Source organism: Leucoraja erinacea, chromosome 35, assembly GCF_028641065.1.
Source record: "Leucoraja erinacea ecotype New England chromosome 35, Leri_hhj_1, whole genome shotgun sequence".
NCBI lineage: Eukaryota > Metazoa > Chordata > Chondrichthyes > Rajiformes > Rajidae > Leucoraja > Leucoraja erinaceus.
The window spans coordinates 12946015-12961758 of NC_073411.1; the positions used below are offsets into that span (position 1 = coordinate 12946015).

Here is a 15744-nt window from a genome sequence, read left to right on the forward strand (position 1 = left end):
AACAGAAGAAGTTATCCTACAACTTTAGGCTGTGCACGCACATGAAAGAAGAAGACGAAATTTGAGTGGAATAGATTGGGTAGATGCACAGAATCTCTTGCCCAGAGTAGGGGAATCAAGGACCAGTGAACATAGGTTCAAGGTGAAGGGGAAAAGACTTAATAGGAATCCGAGGGGCAACTTTTCCACACAGAGGGTGGTGGGTGTATGGAACAAGCTGCCAGATGAGGTAGTTGAGGCTGGGGCTATCCCATCGTTTAAGAAACAGTAAGACAGGTACGTGGATGGGACACATTTGGTAGGATATGATATGAACCAAACGCAGGCAGGTGGGATTAATATAGCTGGGACATGTTGGCCGGTGTGGGCAAGATGGGCCGAAGGGCCTGCTTCAACACTGTATCACCTTATGACTCTACCTATCCGAGTAGGCTCTACCTGTCCAAGTACCTGTCTTAGACTGTATCACTCTGACTATAACTATACCTGTCCAAGTAGACTCCACCTTTCTAAGTACATGTCTTAGACGGTATCACTCGACGACTCTAGCTGTCCAAGTAAAAAATTGTTATTGTATCTACCTTGGGCACCTCAGCTGGCAGCTTGTTCCATACACCCACCACCACCCTCTGTGTGAAAAAAAGTTACCCCTCGGGTTGTTATTCCCCAGTGTTATTCCCTAGTCGTGTATCTGTACACTGTAGAGGGCCCAATTGTAATTATGTCTTGTCTTTCCGCTGACTGGATAGCACACAGCAAAATCTTTTCACTGTACCCCGGTAGACGTGACAATAAACTAAACTAAACTGAACTGGATGCGTTCTCATCAGCGGGAACAATGGTGAGCCCACAGCCTACCGCTCATTAATCATTCCCTGGCAGTGTAAAGAAAGCACCAGTCAGCGCTTTAAAAGGCACCTGCCTCGCTGGGGTCGTGGATTCAGCGCCGCACTTTGTTTAAATTTGCAGACTTAAAATGTCAGCCAAATTGAATTTGAACAGCGCGGATGTAGTGTGGTGCGTTACATTACAAGCTCTCCGAGCTGGGAAACAGACGGAGGGCCTAAATCTATCAGCCACGCCAGCGGGATGATTAATGACCAGGGCGTCCCAGTCCCCCTCTCTCCGTCTGCGAGTGCCAGAGAGAGGGGGAGGGGGTGCGGCCCAGAGTCAACAGCGAGATGTCCGTCGGGGAATGTTGCCGACTGGCCCGCTGCAGACTGCAGGAGTACGTGCTGAGGGATGCACTGAAGCTCGGTGCAGCCAACACCAAGGCTCTGTGGGGGAGGACCACAGTCTAGGGTCCTTCCGCTGCTGGACATGTGGGGTGGGGGGGAGACACTCCTCAAACGAGGGAAGGGGTATCACCCCCAGGGGCCCACATGAGTGGGAAGAATGATGGTTTTGATAAACGCCATCAATTACAATACTAGTTACTCCAGCATTTTGTGTCTACCTTTGGTGTAAACCAGCATCTGCAGTTCCTTCCTGCACTAATTCCCATCTCCCACCATTGAAAAGGCACATGAGGGACAAGGAACTGCAGGTGCTGGGGTTTTTTTTTAAGACACAAAGTGCTGGAGTAATCCAGAGATGCTGCCTGACCCGCTGAGTTACTCCAGCAATAGACAACAGACAATAGCAGGAGTAGGCCATTCGGCCCTTCGAGCCAGCACCGCCATTCAATGTGATCCCCAATGAGTACCCCGTTCCTGCCTTCTCCCCATATCCACTGACCCCGATATCTTTGAGAGCCCTATCTAGCTCTCTCTTGAAAGCATCCAGAGAATGGATGCATTTCGTTGTCTCTGTACTGTACACTGACAATGACAATTAAAATTGAATCTGAATCTGAATCTGAGAACCTGCCTCCACCGCCCTCTGAGGCAGAGAACTTTGCACCTATCCACATTCTCCAGAGATGCTGCCTGACCCGCTGAGTCACTCCAGCACTTTGTTTGAAAAGTCCCAGCAATGTTGAGCAAAGGCAGAAACTCCTCGCCAGTAGAGTCACTTTTTAAGATCTTTTTTGTTTTTATTTGAGCAACATATAGGTGCAGTCCTCATATCCTGAAGAAAGCTTAGCTCTGGCAACACATTGCTCATTCCCCATCGAAACAGTAATTTATTTAAGCTCCTCCATATGCAGGCTGTCAGTGCTGTTTGTTTCCGGGAATGAGCAGCAGGCTCACACGTTTTGTTCTGCCCATTGATTGTTGCTCGTGGGAGGGCCCCTTCACAGTCCACTCAACCCTCGTTAATCATCCGCTCTCCCACTGCCAGCTCCTTTCAAGATCTTTCAAGAAACATTTTCGCCCCAAAATAGACCGGGCAAACGTGCTGGATGTGATCCACAGCCATCAATCTGGGGGGATTAGCGGCTGCGTCAGATGTGACAAAACAAGGCCTCCCTGTTCACTGGCTTCTAGCTAGCACTGCCTGTCACATTAAGTGGCTGATCAGACGTGACAGCTTCACTGGTGTCCACAAAATAGATGAAAGGTGCTGTTCATTACAACAAATAGCAAGTCCCAGATGTAGATAACCACTGCTGGGGCAGCCTCTCATTAAATGTTTTACTGGCTCTGTAAAGGCCTGTCTGTAGTGTTGCTTCCAGCAGCAGACACATAGTTGTTGGGGGGTATTAAACTTACACCAGGCGTTGGGACACTCGGGGTGGTGAGTAACGAGAGGTCTTGTTGCCATGGTCAGTGACCTCAGCTTCTCCTCCTGCGCGCCATCAGTCGTAATGACCAGGGGGTCTCTGGGGTACAATCCCACCCCCAGCTGCTCCCACTCCCCAAATTTGTGGGAGGGGAGGGGAGGGGGGTGAGGGAGGAAGGAGCGCCTCACTGTGGAGGGGAAGGTGGTGAGGGAGCGCCGCGCTGTGTGTGGGGGGGGTGGGGGGGGGGGGGGGGGGGGAGTTGAGGGTGGGCCGGGGGGTGGGGGGGGGGGGGGGTGTGGGGGGGGGGGGGTGGGAGGGAGCGCCGCACTGGGGGGGGGTGAGGGAGCGCCGCACTGTGTGGGGGGGGGGGTGAGGGGGGGCTGTTGAGGGAGCTCCGCGCTGTGGGGGGGGGGGGGGGGTTGTGGAGGGGCGGGGCTTGAGGGAGCGCCGCGCTATGAGAGGGGCGGGGGTGGGGCTGCGGTTCTCAATGTCTGGGTGGGTTTAAATGCTAATACATTCGCAGGACCGGGTGCGATTCGCCGCTGGCTAATGTGGAAGACAAGGGGACAGATTGCCAGCATTCTTGCAAATAATTTGTTAGATCTTCGCTGAGGAGCACAAGCCGGGTAACAGATGACTGGAAACTGGCAAATGTGGTCCATTTGTGCACAAGGGCAGCGGGGGGAAGCGTGGAAGGGGAGCTGTTCAACATCAAGATTAATGGTAGACAAAAGTGCTGGAGAAACTCAGCGGGTGCAGCAGCATCTATGATGATCTATGATGCTGCTGCACCCGCTGAGTTTCTCCAGCACTTTTGTCTACCTTCGATTTTCCAGCATCTGCAGTTCCTTCTTAAACATCAAGATTAATGGACTTGGAAAGCCAAAGATGAATCAGTGACTGCCAACGTGACTTTGTGAAGGGCAGATCCTGTCTGACCAATTTGATTAAATTCCGTGCAAAGTTAATAAAAGTGATGCGCGGTCTGCGCAATAGGAGTGGGCTTTATTTGACAACCTGTTCGACAAGTTCAACTGGTTGGAGCACATGGGTTCCATTGGCTAAATTTGATCCGCTAGCCGAGAAATAAGGAACTGCAGATTCTGGTTTGCAAAAAAAAAACACAAAGTGCCGGAGTAATTCAGCGGGTCAGGCAGCATCTCTGGAGCGAAGGATTAGGCGACGTTTCGGGTCGTTTGAAGAAGGGTCTCGACCCGAAACGTCGCCCATATCCTTCTCTCCATGGATGTTGCCTCACCCACTGAGTTACTCCAGCATTTTTGCCTACCTTCGATTTTTCCAGCATCTGCAGTTCCTTCTTAAATAAGAGTCATTCAGCGGGCCAGGCAGCAGAAAACTAGAAGACAGAGTTTGCCCTCGACTCATACTCGCAGCATGGTCGTCACGAGGTCGTAGGAGGTCGTAAGTAGGACGTGGCATCAAGTGGGTCGGGCGTTTTTTCTAACATAATGGAGGACAAGGGGTCACAGCTTAGGGATAAGGGGGGAATCCTTTAAAACCGAGATGAGAAGAACTTTTTTCACACAGAGAGTGGTGAATCTCTGGAACTCTCTGCCACAGAGGGTAGTCGAGGCCAGTGCATTGGCTATATTTAAGAGGGAGTTAGATGTGGCCCTTGTGGCTAAGGGGATCAGGGGGTATGGAGAGAAGGCAGGTACGGGATACTGAGTTGGATGATCAGCCATGATCATATTGAATGGCGGTGCAGGCTCGAAGGGCCGAATGGCCTACTCCTGCACCTAATTTCTATGTTTCTATGTAAATGACCACGAGTAAAAAAGGTCGTGAATTAGGTCGTGGAAGTGGGACAGGGGCTTAAGTGTCAGGGGTAACGGGGAAGAAGGCAGGAGAATGGGGTTGAGAGGGAACGATAGATCAGCCATTTTTCATTAACTGTACAATCCTCCCCCTTCTGTCGTGGGGTAGACTGCGACTGACCTCCCCCCCCCCCCTTCTCCCCCCCCCCCCCCCCCCCCAAACCCTCTCGCCACCCACCCTTGGTAACCCAAAGATGGGAACAGCAGCAGCAGTCCGGTGGGACCATTGATAATGAACCTGGCTGCCTTCTGAAGAAGGGTCTCGACCCTAAACGACACCTTATCCATGTTCTCCAGAGGTAGACACAAAAAGCTGGAGTAACTCAGCGGGACAGGCAGCATCACTGGAGAGAAGGAATGGGTGACGTTCTGGGTCTAGACCCTTCTTCCAACCAGCATCTCCAGAGATGCTGCCTGACCCGCTGAGTTACTCCAGCATTTTGTCACTTTTTAAAAAATAATCCGGCTGCCATCCACTGGCCCGTCGCATATTCTCGCTGTCTATCGGATCCCATCGCGATGTTCTCTCCGTTTTCAAGTGCGGGTGTGAGGGGTACATTTGGTGCCCAGCCCGGGAGAGGTTTGGACTCCTGTCCCCGAAGGCTGAGACACTGCTGGTCACTCGCGGAGAGACTGCACAGAGCTGGGAGCAGTGTCAGGGTCTGGGAGGAATGAGGTGTGGTTTACAAGGTGTCAGGGGTTATGGGGAGAAGACTCGGCTTGTACTCGCTAGTATTTAGAAGATTGAGGGGGGATCTTATAGAAACGTACACAATTCTTACGGGGTTGGACAGGCTAGATGCAGGAAGATTGTTCCCGATGTTGGGGAAGTCCAGAACAAGGAGTCACAGTTTAAGGATAAGGGGGAAATCTTTTAAGACCGAGATGAGAAAAAAAAATTCACACAGAGAGTGGTGAATCTGTGGAATTCTCTGCCACAGAAGGTAGTTGAGGCCACAGTTCATTGTCTATATTTAAGAGGGAATTAGATGTGACCCTTGTGGCTAAAGGGATCAGGGGGTATGGAGAGAAGGCAGGTACAGGATACTGAGTTGGATGATCAACCATGATCATATTGAATGGCGTTGCAGGCTCGAAGGGCCGAATGGCCTCTACTCCTGCACCTATTTTCTATGTTTTTATTCCAACCCTGTCTACTGGCCCACACTGCTGTCATGCAGACATCTCCATCAACCAATCCATTGATAGAGGCAAACATTGATGGAGAGAAGCAAAAATATTGATTGCTATAGATTGATAGAAGTTACGGTATTGATGGAAATCGAGGGACACAGACACATAGCCTGATCAATAGATGGACGTTGACTGATGGAGCAAAATAGTTATTGATTGTTGAATAACATACATTGACCGATTGAGACAGGGCGATAGGGATCAATAGATTTAGACAGATGGATGGATAGATCTAATAGATTCCGACTGATAGATGGTTATTGATCGGTGGCACAATGGAGTGATGGCTATTGATCGGTGAACACACAGACAAACAGAGACTGTTGGGATGACAAGCGATAAGTGGAGAGGATAAATAAGGGAAGGGAGGCATTGATTTTCCGCGTTGCCGTCAGTCAGGGGGCTGAGGAAGCCGCTCCGCGTACAATTAACAAATCAATCTCCAGCCTGCGCGCTGTAGGTTCGAGCCCCGGGGCTGCCGGTGGAGGGAAATCCCAGAGCAGGCTCTGTCTGAAACGGGGTCTCCAACTGAAACATCACCCGTCCCTTCTCTCCATAGAAACGCAGAAAATATGTGCAGGAGGAGGCCATTCGGCCCTTCGAGCCTGCACCGCCATTCGATATGATCATGGCTGATCATCCAACTCAGTATCCCATCCCTGCCTTCTCTCCATACCCCCTGATCCCTTTAGCCACAAGGGCCACATCTAACCCCTCTTAAATATAGCCAATGAACTGTGTGGCCTCAACTACCTTCTGTGGCAGAGAATTCCACAGATTCACCACTCTATGTGTGAATTTATTTTCTCATCTCGGTCCTAAAAGATTTCCCCCTTATCCTTAAACTGTGACCCCTTGTTCTGGACATCGGGAACTCCGGAGATGCTGCCTGGCCCGCTGTGTTACTCCAGGATTCTGAATCTAAACCAGCATCTGCAGTTGCACCCTGCACATTTGACAGGCTCCCTCCCCCACCATCTCTACATGGCGACCGGTGATCGGGTCCGAGCCTCGTCCTAATTCCAGGGGTCCACGTGACGTTCCGATCCGTCTCACCGTCCCAGCTGGGAATAATCCACAGTCTCCGACGCCGAAACGTTGCCTATTTCCTTCGCTCCATAGATGCTGCTGCACCCGCTGAGTTTCTCCAGCAATTTTGTCTACCTTCGATTCTCCAGCGTCTGCAGTTCTTTCTTGAACATTACCAAGGGCTCCACCGGGAGTGAACTCAGGTTCCTTGTTCCAGAGGGGCAATGTTGAAGATCCCACTGTTCACCGGCTGCTGCTGTTTCAGGCTGAAGATAGACACAAAAAGCTGGAGTAACTCAGCGGGACAGGCAGCATCTCTGGAGAGAAGGAATGGGTGACGTTTCGGGTCGAGACCCGTCTTCAGACTGGAGAATGATGACGCTGCAATAACGACACGTACAATAAACACACGCCCTACTTATTCCAGCCAGTTCTTCATCGCCCACCTCAATAAACTGGGGTGACAATCACCAAACTGTAATTGCTGGATATCTCAACACAGAAACTGCTGGAGTCAGCAGACCAGGCAGCATATGTGGAGGGAAACACTCATTGTTACATCACAATTAGAAGGTGTCTCACTTTTCCAGTTCTGATGAAGGGATATTCAGATGAAACGTTCTTATGTTCTAGGAGAAGAATAGAAACATAGAAACATAGAAATTAGGTGCAGGAGTAGGCCATTCGGCCCTTCGAGCCTGCACCGCCATTCAATATGATCATGGCTGATCATCCAACTCAGTATCCCGTACCTGCCTTCTCTCCATTACCCCCTGATCCCCTTAGCCACAAGGGCCACATCTAACTCCCTCTTAAATATAGCCAATGAACTGGCCTCAACTACCCTCTTGTGGCAGAGAGTTCCAGAGATTCACCACTCTCTGTGTGAAAAAAGTTATTCTCATCTCGGTTTTAAAGGATTTCCCCCTTATCCTTAAGCTGTGACCCCTTGTCCTGGACTTCCCTAACATCGGGAACAATCTTCCTGCATCTAGCCTGTCCAACCCCTTAAGAATTCTGTAAGTTTCTATAAGATCCCCTCTCAATCTTCTAAATTCTAGAGAGTATAAACCAAGTCTATCCAGTCTTTCTTCATAAGACAGTCCTGACATCCCTGGAATCAGTCTGGTGAACCGTCTCTGCACTCCCTCTATGGCAAATTAGATTCGGCCCATCAAGTCTACTCCACCATTCAATCTCTCTCTCTCCCTCAACCCCATTTTCCTGCCTTCACCCCACAACCCCTGACACCCGTACTAATCAAGAATCAGTCAATCTCCGTCTTAAAAATATTCATTGACTTGGCCTCCAGAGACGTTAACCTTGTTTCTCTCTCTCTCCATGGATGCTGCCTGACCTGCTGTATCTCCAGCACTTTTGTTTTTAAATAACAAGTGCCATGGGACCCAGCAGTGAAGGGTTTAGTGTGGGATATGGAGGGAGTTGTGTCAATCCGTACGCCAAATTCAAATTCCCAATCATTGTAACATTGTCAGCGCCCTTTAGTTGGCTACTATTCGCATACCTTGGGGATGCAAGTGAAGAGGTTTACTGTTGCTTGTCACAATGAACTATTCATTCATTCATACTCTGGGGAGTCCTGACCTGAACATCATCTGTCTATTCCCTCCGCAGATGCTGCCCAACCCGCTGAGTTTAGTTTAGACATACAGCGCGGAAAACAGGCCCTTCGGCCCACCGGGTCCGCGCTGACCAGCGCTCCCTGCATATTAACACGACCCGACACACACTGGGGACAATTGTTACATTTACCAAGCTAATGAACCTACAAACCTGTACGTCTTTGGAGTGTGGGAGGAAAGCGAAGATCTTGGAGAAAACCCACGCAGGTCACGGGGAGAACGTACAAACTCCGTACAGACAGCGCCCATAGTCAGGATCGAACCCGGGTCTCCGGCGCTGCATGCGCTGTAAGGCAGCAACTCTACCGCTGCGCCACCGTGCCGCCAGCAGTTTGTTCAGGGGCTGCAGCCTCGTGTCTCCTCAGACATGTCCTGTACCCAAGGCACTCCAACTTGGGATTATCTCCAATGCTTCAGAAAAGTTCAGTATTTTTTTAATGTTCACTTGTTGTGGAGGTTAGTCTGAACAAAAATGACCCAGCACAGAACAAGTAGCAGGTTGTGAGGATGTATATGGGGCCGGAGTGAGCTGTTGGCAAGGACTACGCTGTTTGGTTAGAGGTTTAGCTCAGATATACAACATGGGCAACAGGCCCTTCGGCCCATCGAGTCCGTGCCGACCAGCAATCCCCGTACACTAGTTCTACCTTACACACTAGGGGGCAATCAACCAAGAAACCTACACGCCTTTGGGATGAAACCGGAGCACCCGGAGAACATGCAAACTCCACACAGAGAGCAGGGTCGAACTGGAGCTGTGAGGCAGCAGCTCTACCCGCTGCGCCACTGTGCCGCACTTGGTCTTGGTTCAGGCGCTATTCTCTCCACTCTGAGGCAGGCTTTGTGGAACTGAGGTGGTGGTCCTTGGTACCATGGGGGGGGGGGGTGTATGGGGAGACAGTGTGCAGACAGAAGGCACGGCGAAAACTAAACCAATTCACGAAAAGCAGCAGCCATCAGAATATAAATATAATCAGGCTCATTTAATAACAAAATAACACGTCCCACATCTCGGATAGCCCTGCCATCGTGTTTCACCCCCGTTGAAATACAATACAAAAAAATATTACATCTCCATTGTACAGGGTTAAAAATAAGCACAGGAAAAAAAAAATTTCAAATGAGAATGGAAGGAGGGATTACTAAAAACATGCATATCAATTTCCCCCTTTCCCCACAAAAAATAGAAAGAAAAATATTTTTAAATAAAACGATTTAACGAAAACTTGTTGCAAAAAAGATACCCGGGGCTTTTGGTATGTACATTGCATTCAAGGAGTTTGCATGGCCTGTGGGTCAAGCTGGTGTGGTGACCAGTGACCCTGGCCTGGCCCGCACCGCCCGCCCCTCCCTCCCCCAGAGATGCAGACACTCCCATCTTCACTGGTATCCCAGGGCAGAAGCAGAGGCTGCAAACTGCTGGCCGTATAGAGCATAAGGGGCGTAGTAAGGGGTGGCAGCAGACATGGTTATCATCGAGTTAGTGGGCGCGGACAGCTGGCTCTTGCCGTAGGGGTGGTAGCGTCCCAGCGCCAGGGCGTGGGGGCCGCGGAGGGCCAGGCCGCTGGACACGGCCGGAGAGTGCTGGGGCAGGTGCAGGCCGCAGGAGGTGGGCGAGGCGTAGTGAGCCAGCAGCTTGTCGGCGCCGGGCAGCGCGGTGTGGTAACGCAGGTGCCCCAGCAGGTCGTCGGAGGTGGAGAACCTCTTGTCGCAGGGTCCGGCCGCAGACACCCAGTTACAGACGTGGGGCCTGGGGTCGCTGTGCAGCATGAAGCCGTATGTGTAGAGGGGGTGGGTGCCCAGTCCGGGCGCCGACTGCAGCGGGTGGGGCGGGTACACCAGCGGGTATCCATTCTTCAGCGCGTTGGGTTCGTGGAGGCAGGAGGCACATCCGCTGCCCCCCAGAGTGGGGGAACAGTGGTAGCTCAGGCAGTACGGGTCCCGGCACAGTCCATGCACGAAGGAGGGTGGGGATGCCCCCATCAGCGGGCTGGAGTTTGCCGACTTGCCCACTCCTCCCATCTGCCCGCTCACCAACCCCGGCTTGGGCTCCATCGCAGATACGTACTGACCAGGGTAGGCTGCGGTGTAGGCTCCCACCATGGAGTTGTGGTACCCCATACTGGAGGGTGGCAATGGGTAGACGGGGTGGCCCGGCTTGTAGGGAGAGACGGGTGCCACGTGTCCGAGTGCCAGGCCGTCGTTCTTGGTCGGCGTGTCTCTGTGTTCACTGCCGGCTCTGCTGCCAACGGGGGCCGGGGGTGAGAGCTGACGGCAAGCCTTGCCCTCCACATCAGTCTTGTCCTCCAGATCCCCAGCCTTGCAGTCTCCGTGCGGGGGGGGCGAGGTGCCGGGGCCGGCAGGTAGAGAGGGGGGGCGGGGGGAAGGGAAGGTCTGGCCCGTCACTCCGGGCGCCCGAAACCCGGCCTTGTCGACCCCCTCCTTCTGCGAGTCGCCCACCTTGGCGTAGGGCTTGAAGCTGGACTTGTCCTCGCCTGCCGTCTCACCCAGCTTCAGGCAGGAGAGGGGACGGGGTGACTCCTTCCCTCCGGACACCCCCAACCCCAGCTTGCTGGAGGGCTGTAGATCAGGCTTACCGATCTGAGAACAGGTCTGTGCTAGCAGGGCCAGGGGGCTCTTCTTGGCATCCAGCTGTGGAGAGGACAGATGTTTCAGTCACAATGCAAGTAAGTTTATTGGCCAAGTATTCACATACAAGGAATTTGCCTTGGTGCTCCGCCCACAAGTAACAACATGACATACAGTGACAGTTATGAATACAGCATGAAACATAGAAAATAGGTGCAGGAGTCGGCCATTCGGCCCTTCCAGCCAGCACTGCTTTTCAATATGATCATCGCAAAATCAGTACCCCGTTCCTGCTCTCTTCCCATATCCATGAGGAAGGGTCTCTACCCGAAATGCCACCCATTCCTTCTCTCCAGAGTTACTCCAACATTTTGTGTCTATCTATGGAAACAGGCATGGATCGGGCCGTGCTCCTGGAGACCTGGAGATTTTGGAGTCTTGCATGCTGCCTCAGTGGACTATATCTGTACATCATGCTAATCGGGGATTGTGCTTAGCTATGCTTGTACTTTACTGAACTGTGATGCATAAATTAAAATAATTTCACTGTGTGGTTGTACTAGCGACAACAAAGCACAATTGACCAGAGTCAGAAACTCTTTCCCTGCAAGGGGGTGGGGGTGTCAAACATTAGAGGGCACAGCTTTAAGGAGAGAGGGGCAAAGTTTAGAGAGGTCCAAGTAATTTTGTTTTGCAGAAAGCAGTGGGGGCCTGGAACATTTCTGCCATAGGTGGTGTGTACGAGACATATACGATAGTGGCGTTTAACTGATAACATGAAATGTGGGGAATGGTGGGATATGGATCACGTACAGGCGGTTGGCATTTAATTTATTATCATTGTCTAAGTAAAAGAAACAATGACATACTCGATTACAATCAAGCCGTCCACAATGCTCACATAAGTTCATAAGTGATAGGAGCAGAAACAGGCCATTCGGCCCCTTAAGTTTATTCTGCCATTCAATCATAGCTGATCTGTCTTTCACTCCAAACCCCATTCTCCTGCCTTCTCCCCATAACCCCCGACACCCGCACTAATCAAGAATCTATCTACCTCTGCCTTAAAAACATCCACTGACTTGGCCTCCCCTAACCCTCTGCATCAAAGAATTCCACAGATTCACCACCCTCTGACTAAAGAAATTCCTTCTGATCTTCTTAAAGGAATGTCCTTTAATTCTGAGGCTGCGACCTCTAGTTCTAGACTGTCCCACTAGTGGAAACATCCTCTCCACATCCACTCTATCCAATCCTTTCACTGTTTTGTATGTTTCAATGAGGTCCCCCCCTCATTCTTCTAAACTCCAGCAAGTACAGGCCCAGTGCCGACAAACGCTCATCATAGGTTAACCCACTCATTCCTGGGATCGTTCTTGTAAACCTCCTCTGGACCCTCTCTAGAGCCGGCACATCCTTCCTCCGATATGGGGCCCAAAATTGCTCACAATATTCCATATGCAGCCTGAACAGCGCCTTATAGAGTCTCAGCATTGCATCCCTGTTTTTGTATTCTAGCCCTCTAGAAATAAATGCTAGTGTTGTGTTTGCCTTCTTTACTACCGATTTGACTTGCCGATTAACTTTTTGGGAATCAGCCGCTAATCCTCAAAGGATAACGGCAACCACATATAGTGCAAAATTAAGAGTATTTTCAAAAACAGAACATCCAGGGATATGGATCAGGTGCAGAGGAGATTAGTTGAAGTGTGCAGGAAGGAACTGCAGATGCTGGTTTAAGTTTAAACCAATGTCAAAATAAAATAATCTCCAAAGATAAACACAATGCTGGAGTAACTCAGCGGGACAGGCAGCATCTTTGGAGAGGTCTGAGTGACCTTTCGGGTCGAGACCGGAAGAAGGGTCTCTACAGAGATGCTGTCTGTCCCGCTGAGTCACTTTTGTGCCTATTTTTGGAGATTAGTTGAATTTGGCACGCATGGAGGCGACGGGCCGAAGGGTCTGTTTCTGTGCTGTACTGCTCGCTGTTCTTAATCATTCCAGCAGGGAATGGTAGCAAGAGACTGAGGAGAGATCATTGGATCTGCTTCACCGGCCCACAGCTGATTTTGAGAAGTGAAATCTCCGCGTCTCCCACAAGGTGGAAACACAGGCCACATCTTCCCAACGCCAGCCGCCCCCGGACAAGGATCTCGGCCAGAAACGTCACCCATTCCTTCTCTCCAGAGACGCTGCCTGTCCCGCTGAGTTACTCCGTCATTTTGCGTCTATCTTCGGTTTAAACCAGCATCTGCAGTTCCTCCCGACGCACTGTTCCCCCGCCCGTCCCCAGCGGTAGAGTTGCTGCCTCACTCGCAGCGCCAGAGGCGCGGGTTCGATCCTGACCACGGGTGCTGTGTCTGTACGGAGTTTGTACGCTCTCCCTGTGACCATGTGGGTTTTCTCCGGGTGCTTCGGTTTGCTCCCACACTCCAAAGACCCACAGGTTTGTAGGTTAATTGGCTTTGGTGTAATGTAAAATGTTCCTAATGTGTTAATGGGCGGGGGGGGGGGGGGGGGGGGGGGCTGAGCAATCGGGATACAGACACGAGCCGGCCGCTGTGGAGAAGGATGGGATAGTACAGAGGCGAGGGGCCGAACGGTCTCATTCCGCCGCTAATGCGTGCGGAGCGGCGAGAAGTCGCGCCGGGAGCTTGTCGGCGCATTCTGCCCGCGGGGGGAGACTGGTCGGGGGCGGGGAGGGGAGGCCGGAGGGAGTCGGTCACGCAGCGGGGCTGGAGACGGGGGGTCGGCGGCTGTAACGGGTTGCGGGGATCGGGGGTGAGAATGTGGGGTCGGGCGGGTCTGGGTGCGCTATGTCGGGGGGGTCACTGGCGAGTTCCCCAACCCCTCCTCTCCCCCAACCCCTCCTCTCCCCCACCCCCTCCTCTCCAACCCCCCTACCCCTCTACCCGGCGCCCTGACTCACTCACCTCGATGGGACTGAGCGGAGTGGCGGGGACGGGCTGCATGTACTCCGGGTGCAGGATGTGTGCGCTCAGCATGTTGAGGGCCGCGACCGGCCGCCGCCCGCTCTCCCTCTCCGCCTCGGCTCCGGCTCCGCGGCAGCTCTGCCTCATGCGGCCCCGGGCAGCGGCTTAACGGCGCCGCCGCCTCCTCTCAGCGGCCGCCGAACCTCATCACCATCATCATCACCGCCGCTTCTGTCGCTGCCCGTCCCCGGCTCCGTCCGCTCGCTCGGGCCATCCGCTCTCCCAATTCCCGCACAGCCGCCGCCCCGAGCCGGACAGCGCGTCTGGCCCAGGGAGGGAGGGAGAGGCGCAGAGACGCCCACAGCCTCCTCCCCCTCGCTGCCTTAAAGATACAGCGGCGCCGCTACATCGGGACTCCGCCCCGTCTCTGGGAGGGAGGGAGAGAGAGGGAGAATGAGAGGAAGGAGAGAGAGGAGGAGAGAGGAGAAGGAGGAGAAGGAGAGAGGGGAGGGGAGGAGAGAGGGAGGAGGAGGAGGAGAGAGAGAGGAGGAGAGAGAGAAGGAGAAGGAGAGAGAGAGGAGGAGGAGGAGGAGAGAGGAGGAGAGAGAGGAGAGAGAGAGGAGAGAAGAGGAGGGAGAGAGGGGGGGAGAGAGAGAGAGAAGAGAAGGAGCGAAGGGAGGGACGGAGGAGGAGAGGGGAGGAGAGAGAGGAGGAGGAGAGAGGGGAGGGAGAGAGGGGAGAGAGAGGGGAGGAGGAGGGAGGGAGAGGGAGAGGAGAGGAGAGAGGCAGAGAGAGGGGAGAGAGAGAGGGGAGAGAGGAGAGAGGAGAGAGAGAGAGAGAGGAGGAGAGAAGAGGAGGGAGAGAGGGGAGGGAGAGAGGGGGGGGGAAGGAGAGAGAGAGAAGGAGCGAAGGGAGGGAGAGGATGGAGAGGGGAGGGCAGAGAGGGGATGGGGAGGGAGAGAGGGGATGGGGAGGGAGAGAGAGGGAGGGGAGATGATGAAGAGAAAGGGGGAAGGGAATGGGGGAGCGAGGAAAAGAGGGAGAGATAAGGGGGTTCATGGAGGGAAACACACACCATCTCACACACGCAAGGTAGACACAAAATGCTGGAGTAACTCAGCATCTGTGGAGAGAAGGGGCGGGTAACACACCAGTTCTGCCTCAGCCGCGCGATGGGCCACAATGCTCCCGATGGGCCGATGGGCCGAGTGTGCGGTCGTGTTTGTTGTTGGTGAACAAAGGCCAGACCTTTGTCCACTGATCTCTTGACCATCGCCTAGTGGTCACCCGTCACGGCTCAACAAGCCAAACACCAGGCCTGTTCGTCCCAAAAGAGGAGTGAGCGGGGGCGGCGAGCGAATGCCAGGCCAAGGAATGGAGGCTGGGGTAGACTAAAATGCTGGAGAAACTCAGCGGGTGAGGCAGCATCTAGCGAGGTTTTGGAGAATGTTGGAGTTCATAAGTGTCCGGAAAAAAACGTTTTCACCCAGAGAGTTGTGAATCTGTGGAATTCTCTGCCACAGAAGGCAGTGGAGGCTGATTCACGGGATGTATTCAAGAGCGAGTTAGATTTAGCTCTTAGGGCTAACGGAATCGAGGGATGTGGGGAGAAAGCAGCAACGGGGTACTGAAGGGCTCGAAGGGCCGAATGGCCTACTCCTGCACCGATTGTCCATGTTTCTAGGAGAGGGTGAAGGTGCCGTGGAGAGAGAGAGAGAGAGAGAGATTTACCCTCCAAGACAGAGCGAGGTGACACTCTCTCCTGCCCCCAGAGACCCGTGTTTGATCCTGACTACGGGTGCTGTCTGTGTGGAGTTTGCACGCAGGCTAGCTTCTGTAAGTTATCCCTCGTG

The 15744-nt window shown here is 52.9% G+C and overlaps 1 protein-coding gene across 1 annotated transcript; it reads right to left on the reverse strand.

The window, feature by feature from the left end:
* Positions 1-9337: 9337 nt before the first annotated feature.
* Positions 9338-14245, reverse strand: LOC129713352 (zinc finger protein 703-A-like). Its single transcript, XM_055662339.1, has 2 exons — positions 13892-14245; positions 9338-11021 (listed from the first exon to the last, which is right to left on the reverse strand). Exons 1-2 carry the CDS (start codon positions 14036-14038, stop codon positions 9750-9752), a joined length of 1419 nt encoding a protein of 472 aa, XP_055518314.1. The 5' UTR covers positions 14039-14245; the 3' UTR covers positions 9338-9749.
* Between the last annotated feature and the right edge of the window lie 1499 nt (positions 14246-15744).

Bases quoted from the DNA above. Each gene is read 5' to 3' on its own strand.
- LOC129713352 (XM_055662339.1), bottom strand. From the start codon at position 14,038: ATGAGGCAGAGCTGCCGCGGAGCCGGAGCCGAGGCGGAGAGGGAGAGC. The intron at 11,022-13,891 runs GTGAGTGAGTCA...TCCTCTCCACAG, and splicing joins CTCCGCTCAGTCCCATCGAG to CTGGATGCCAAGAAGAGCCC.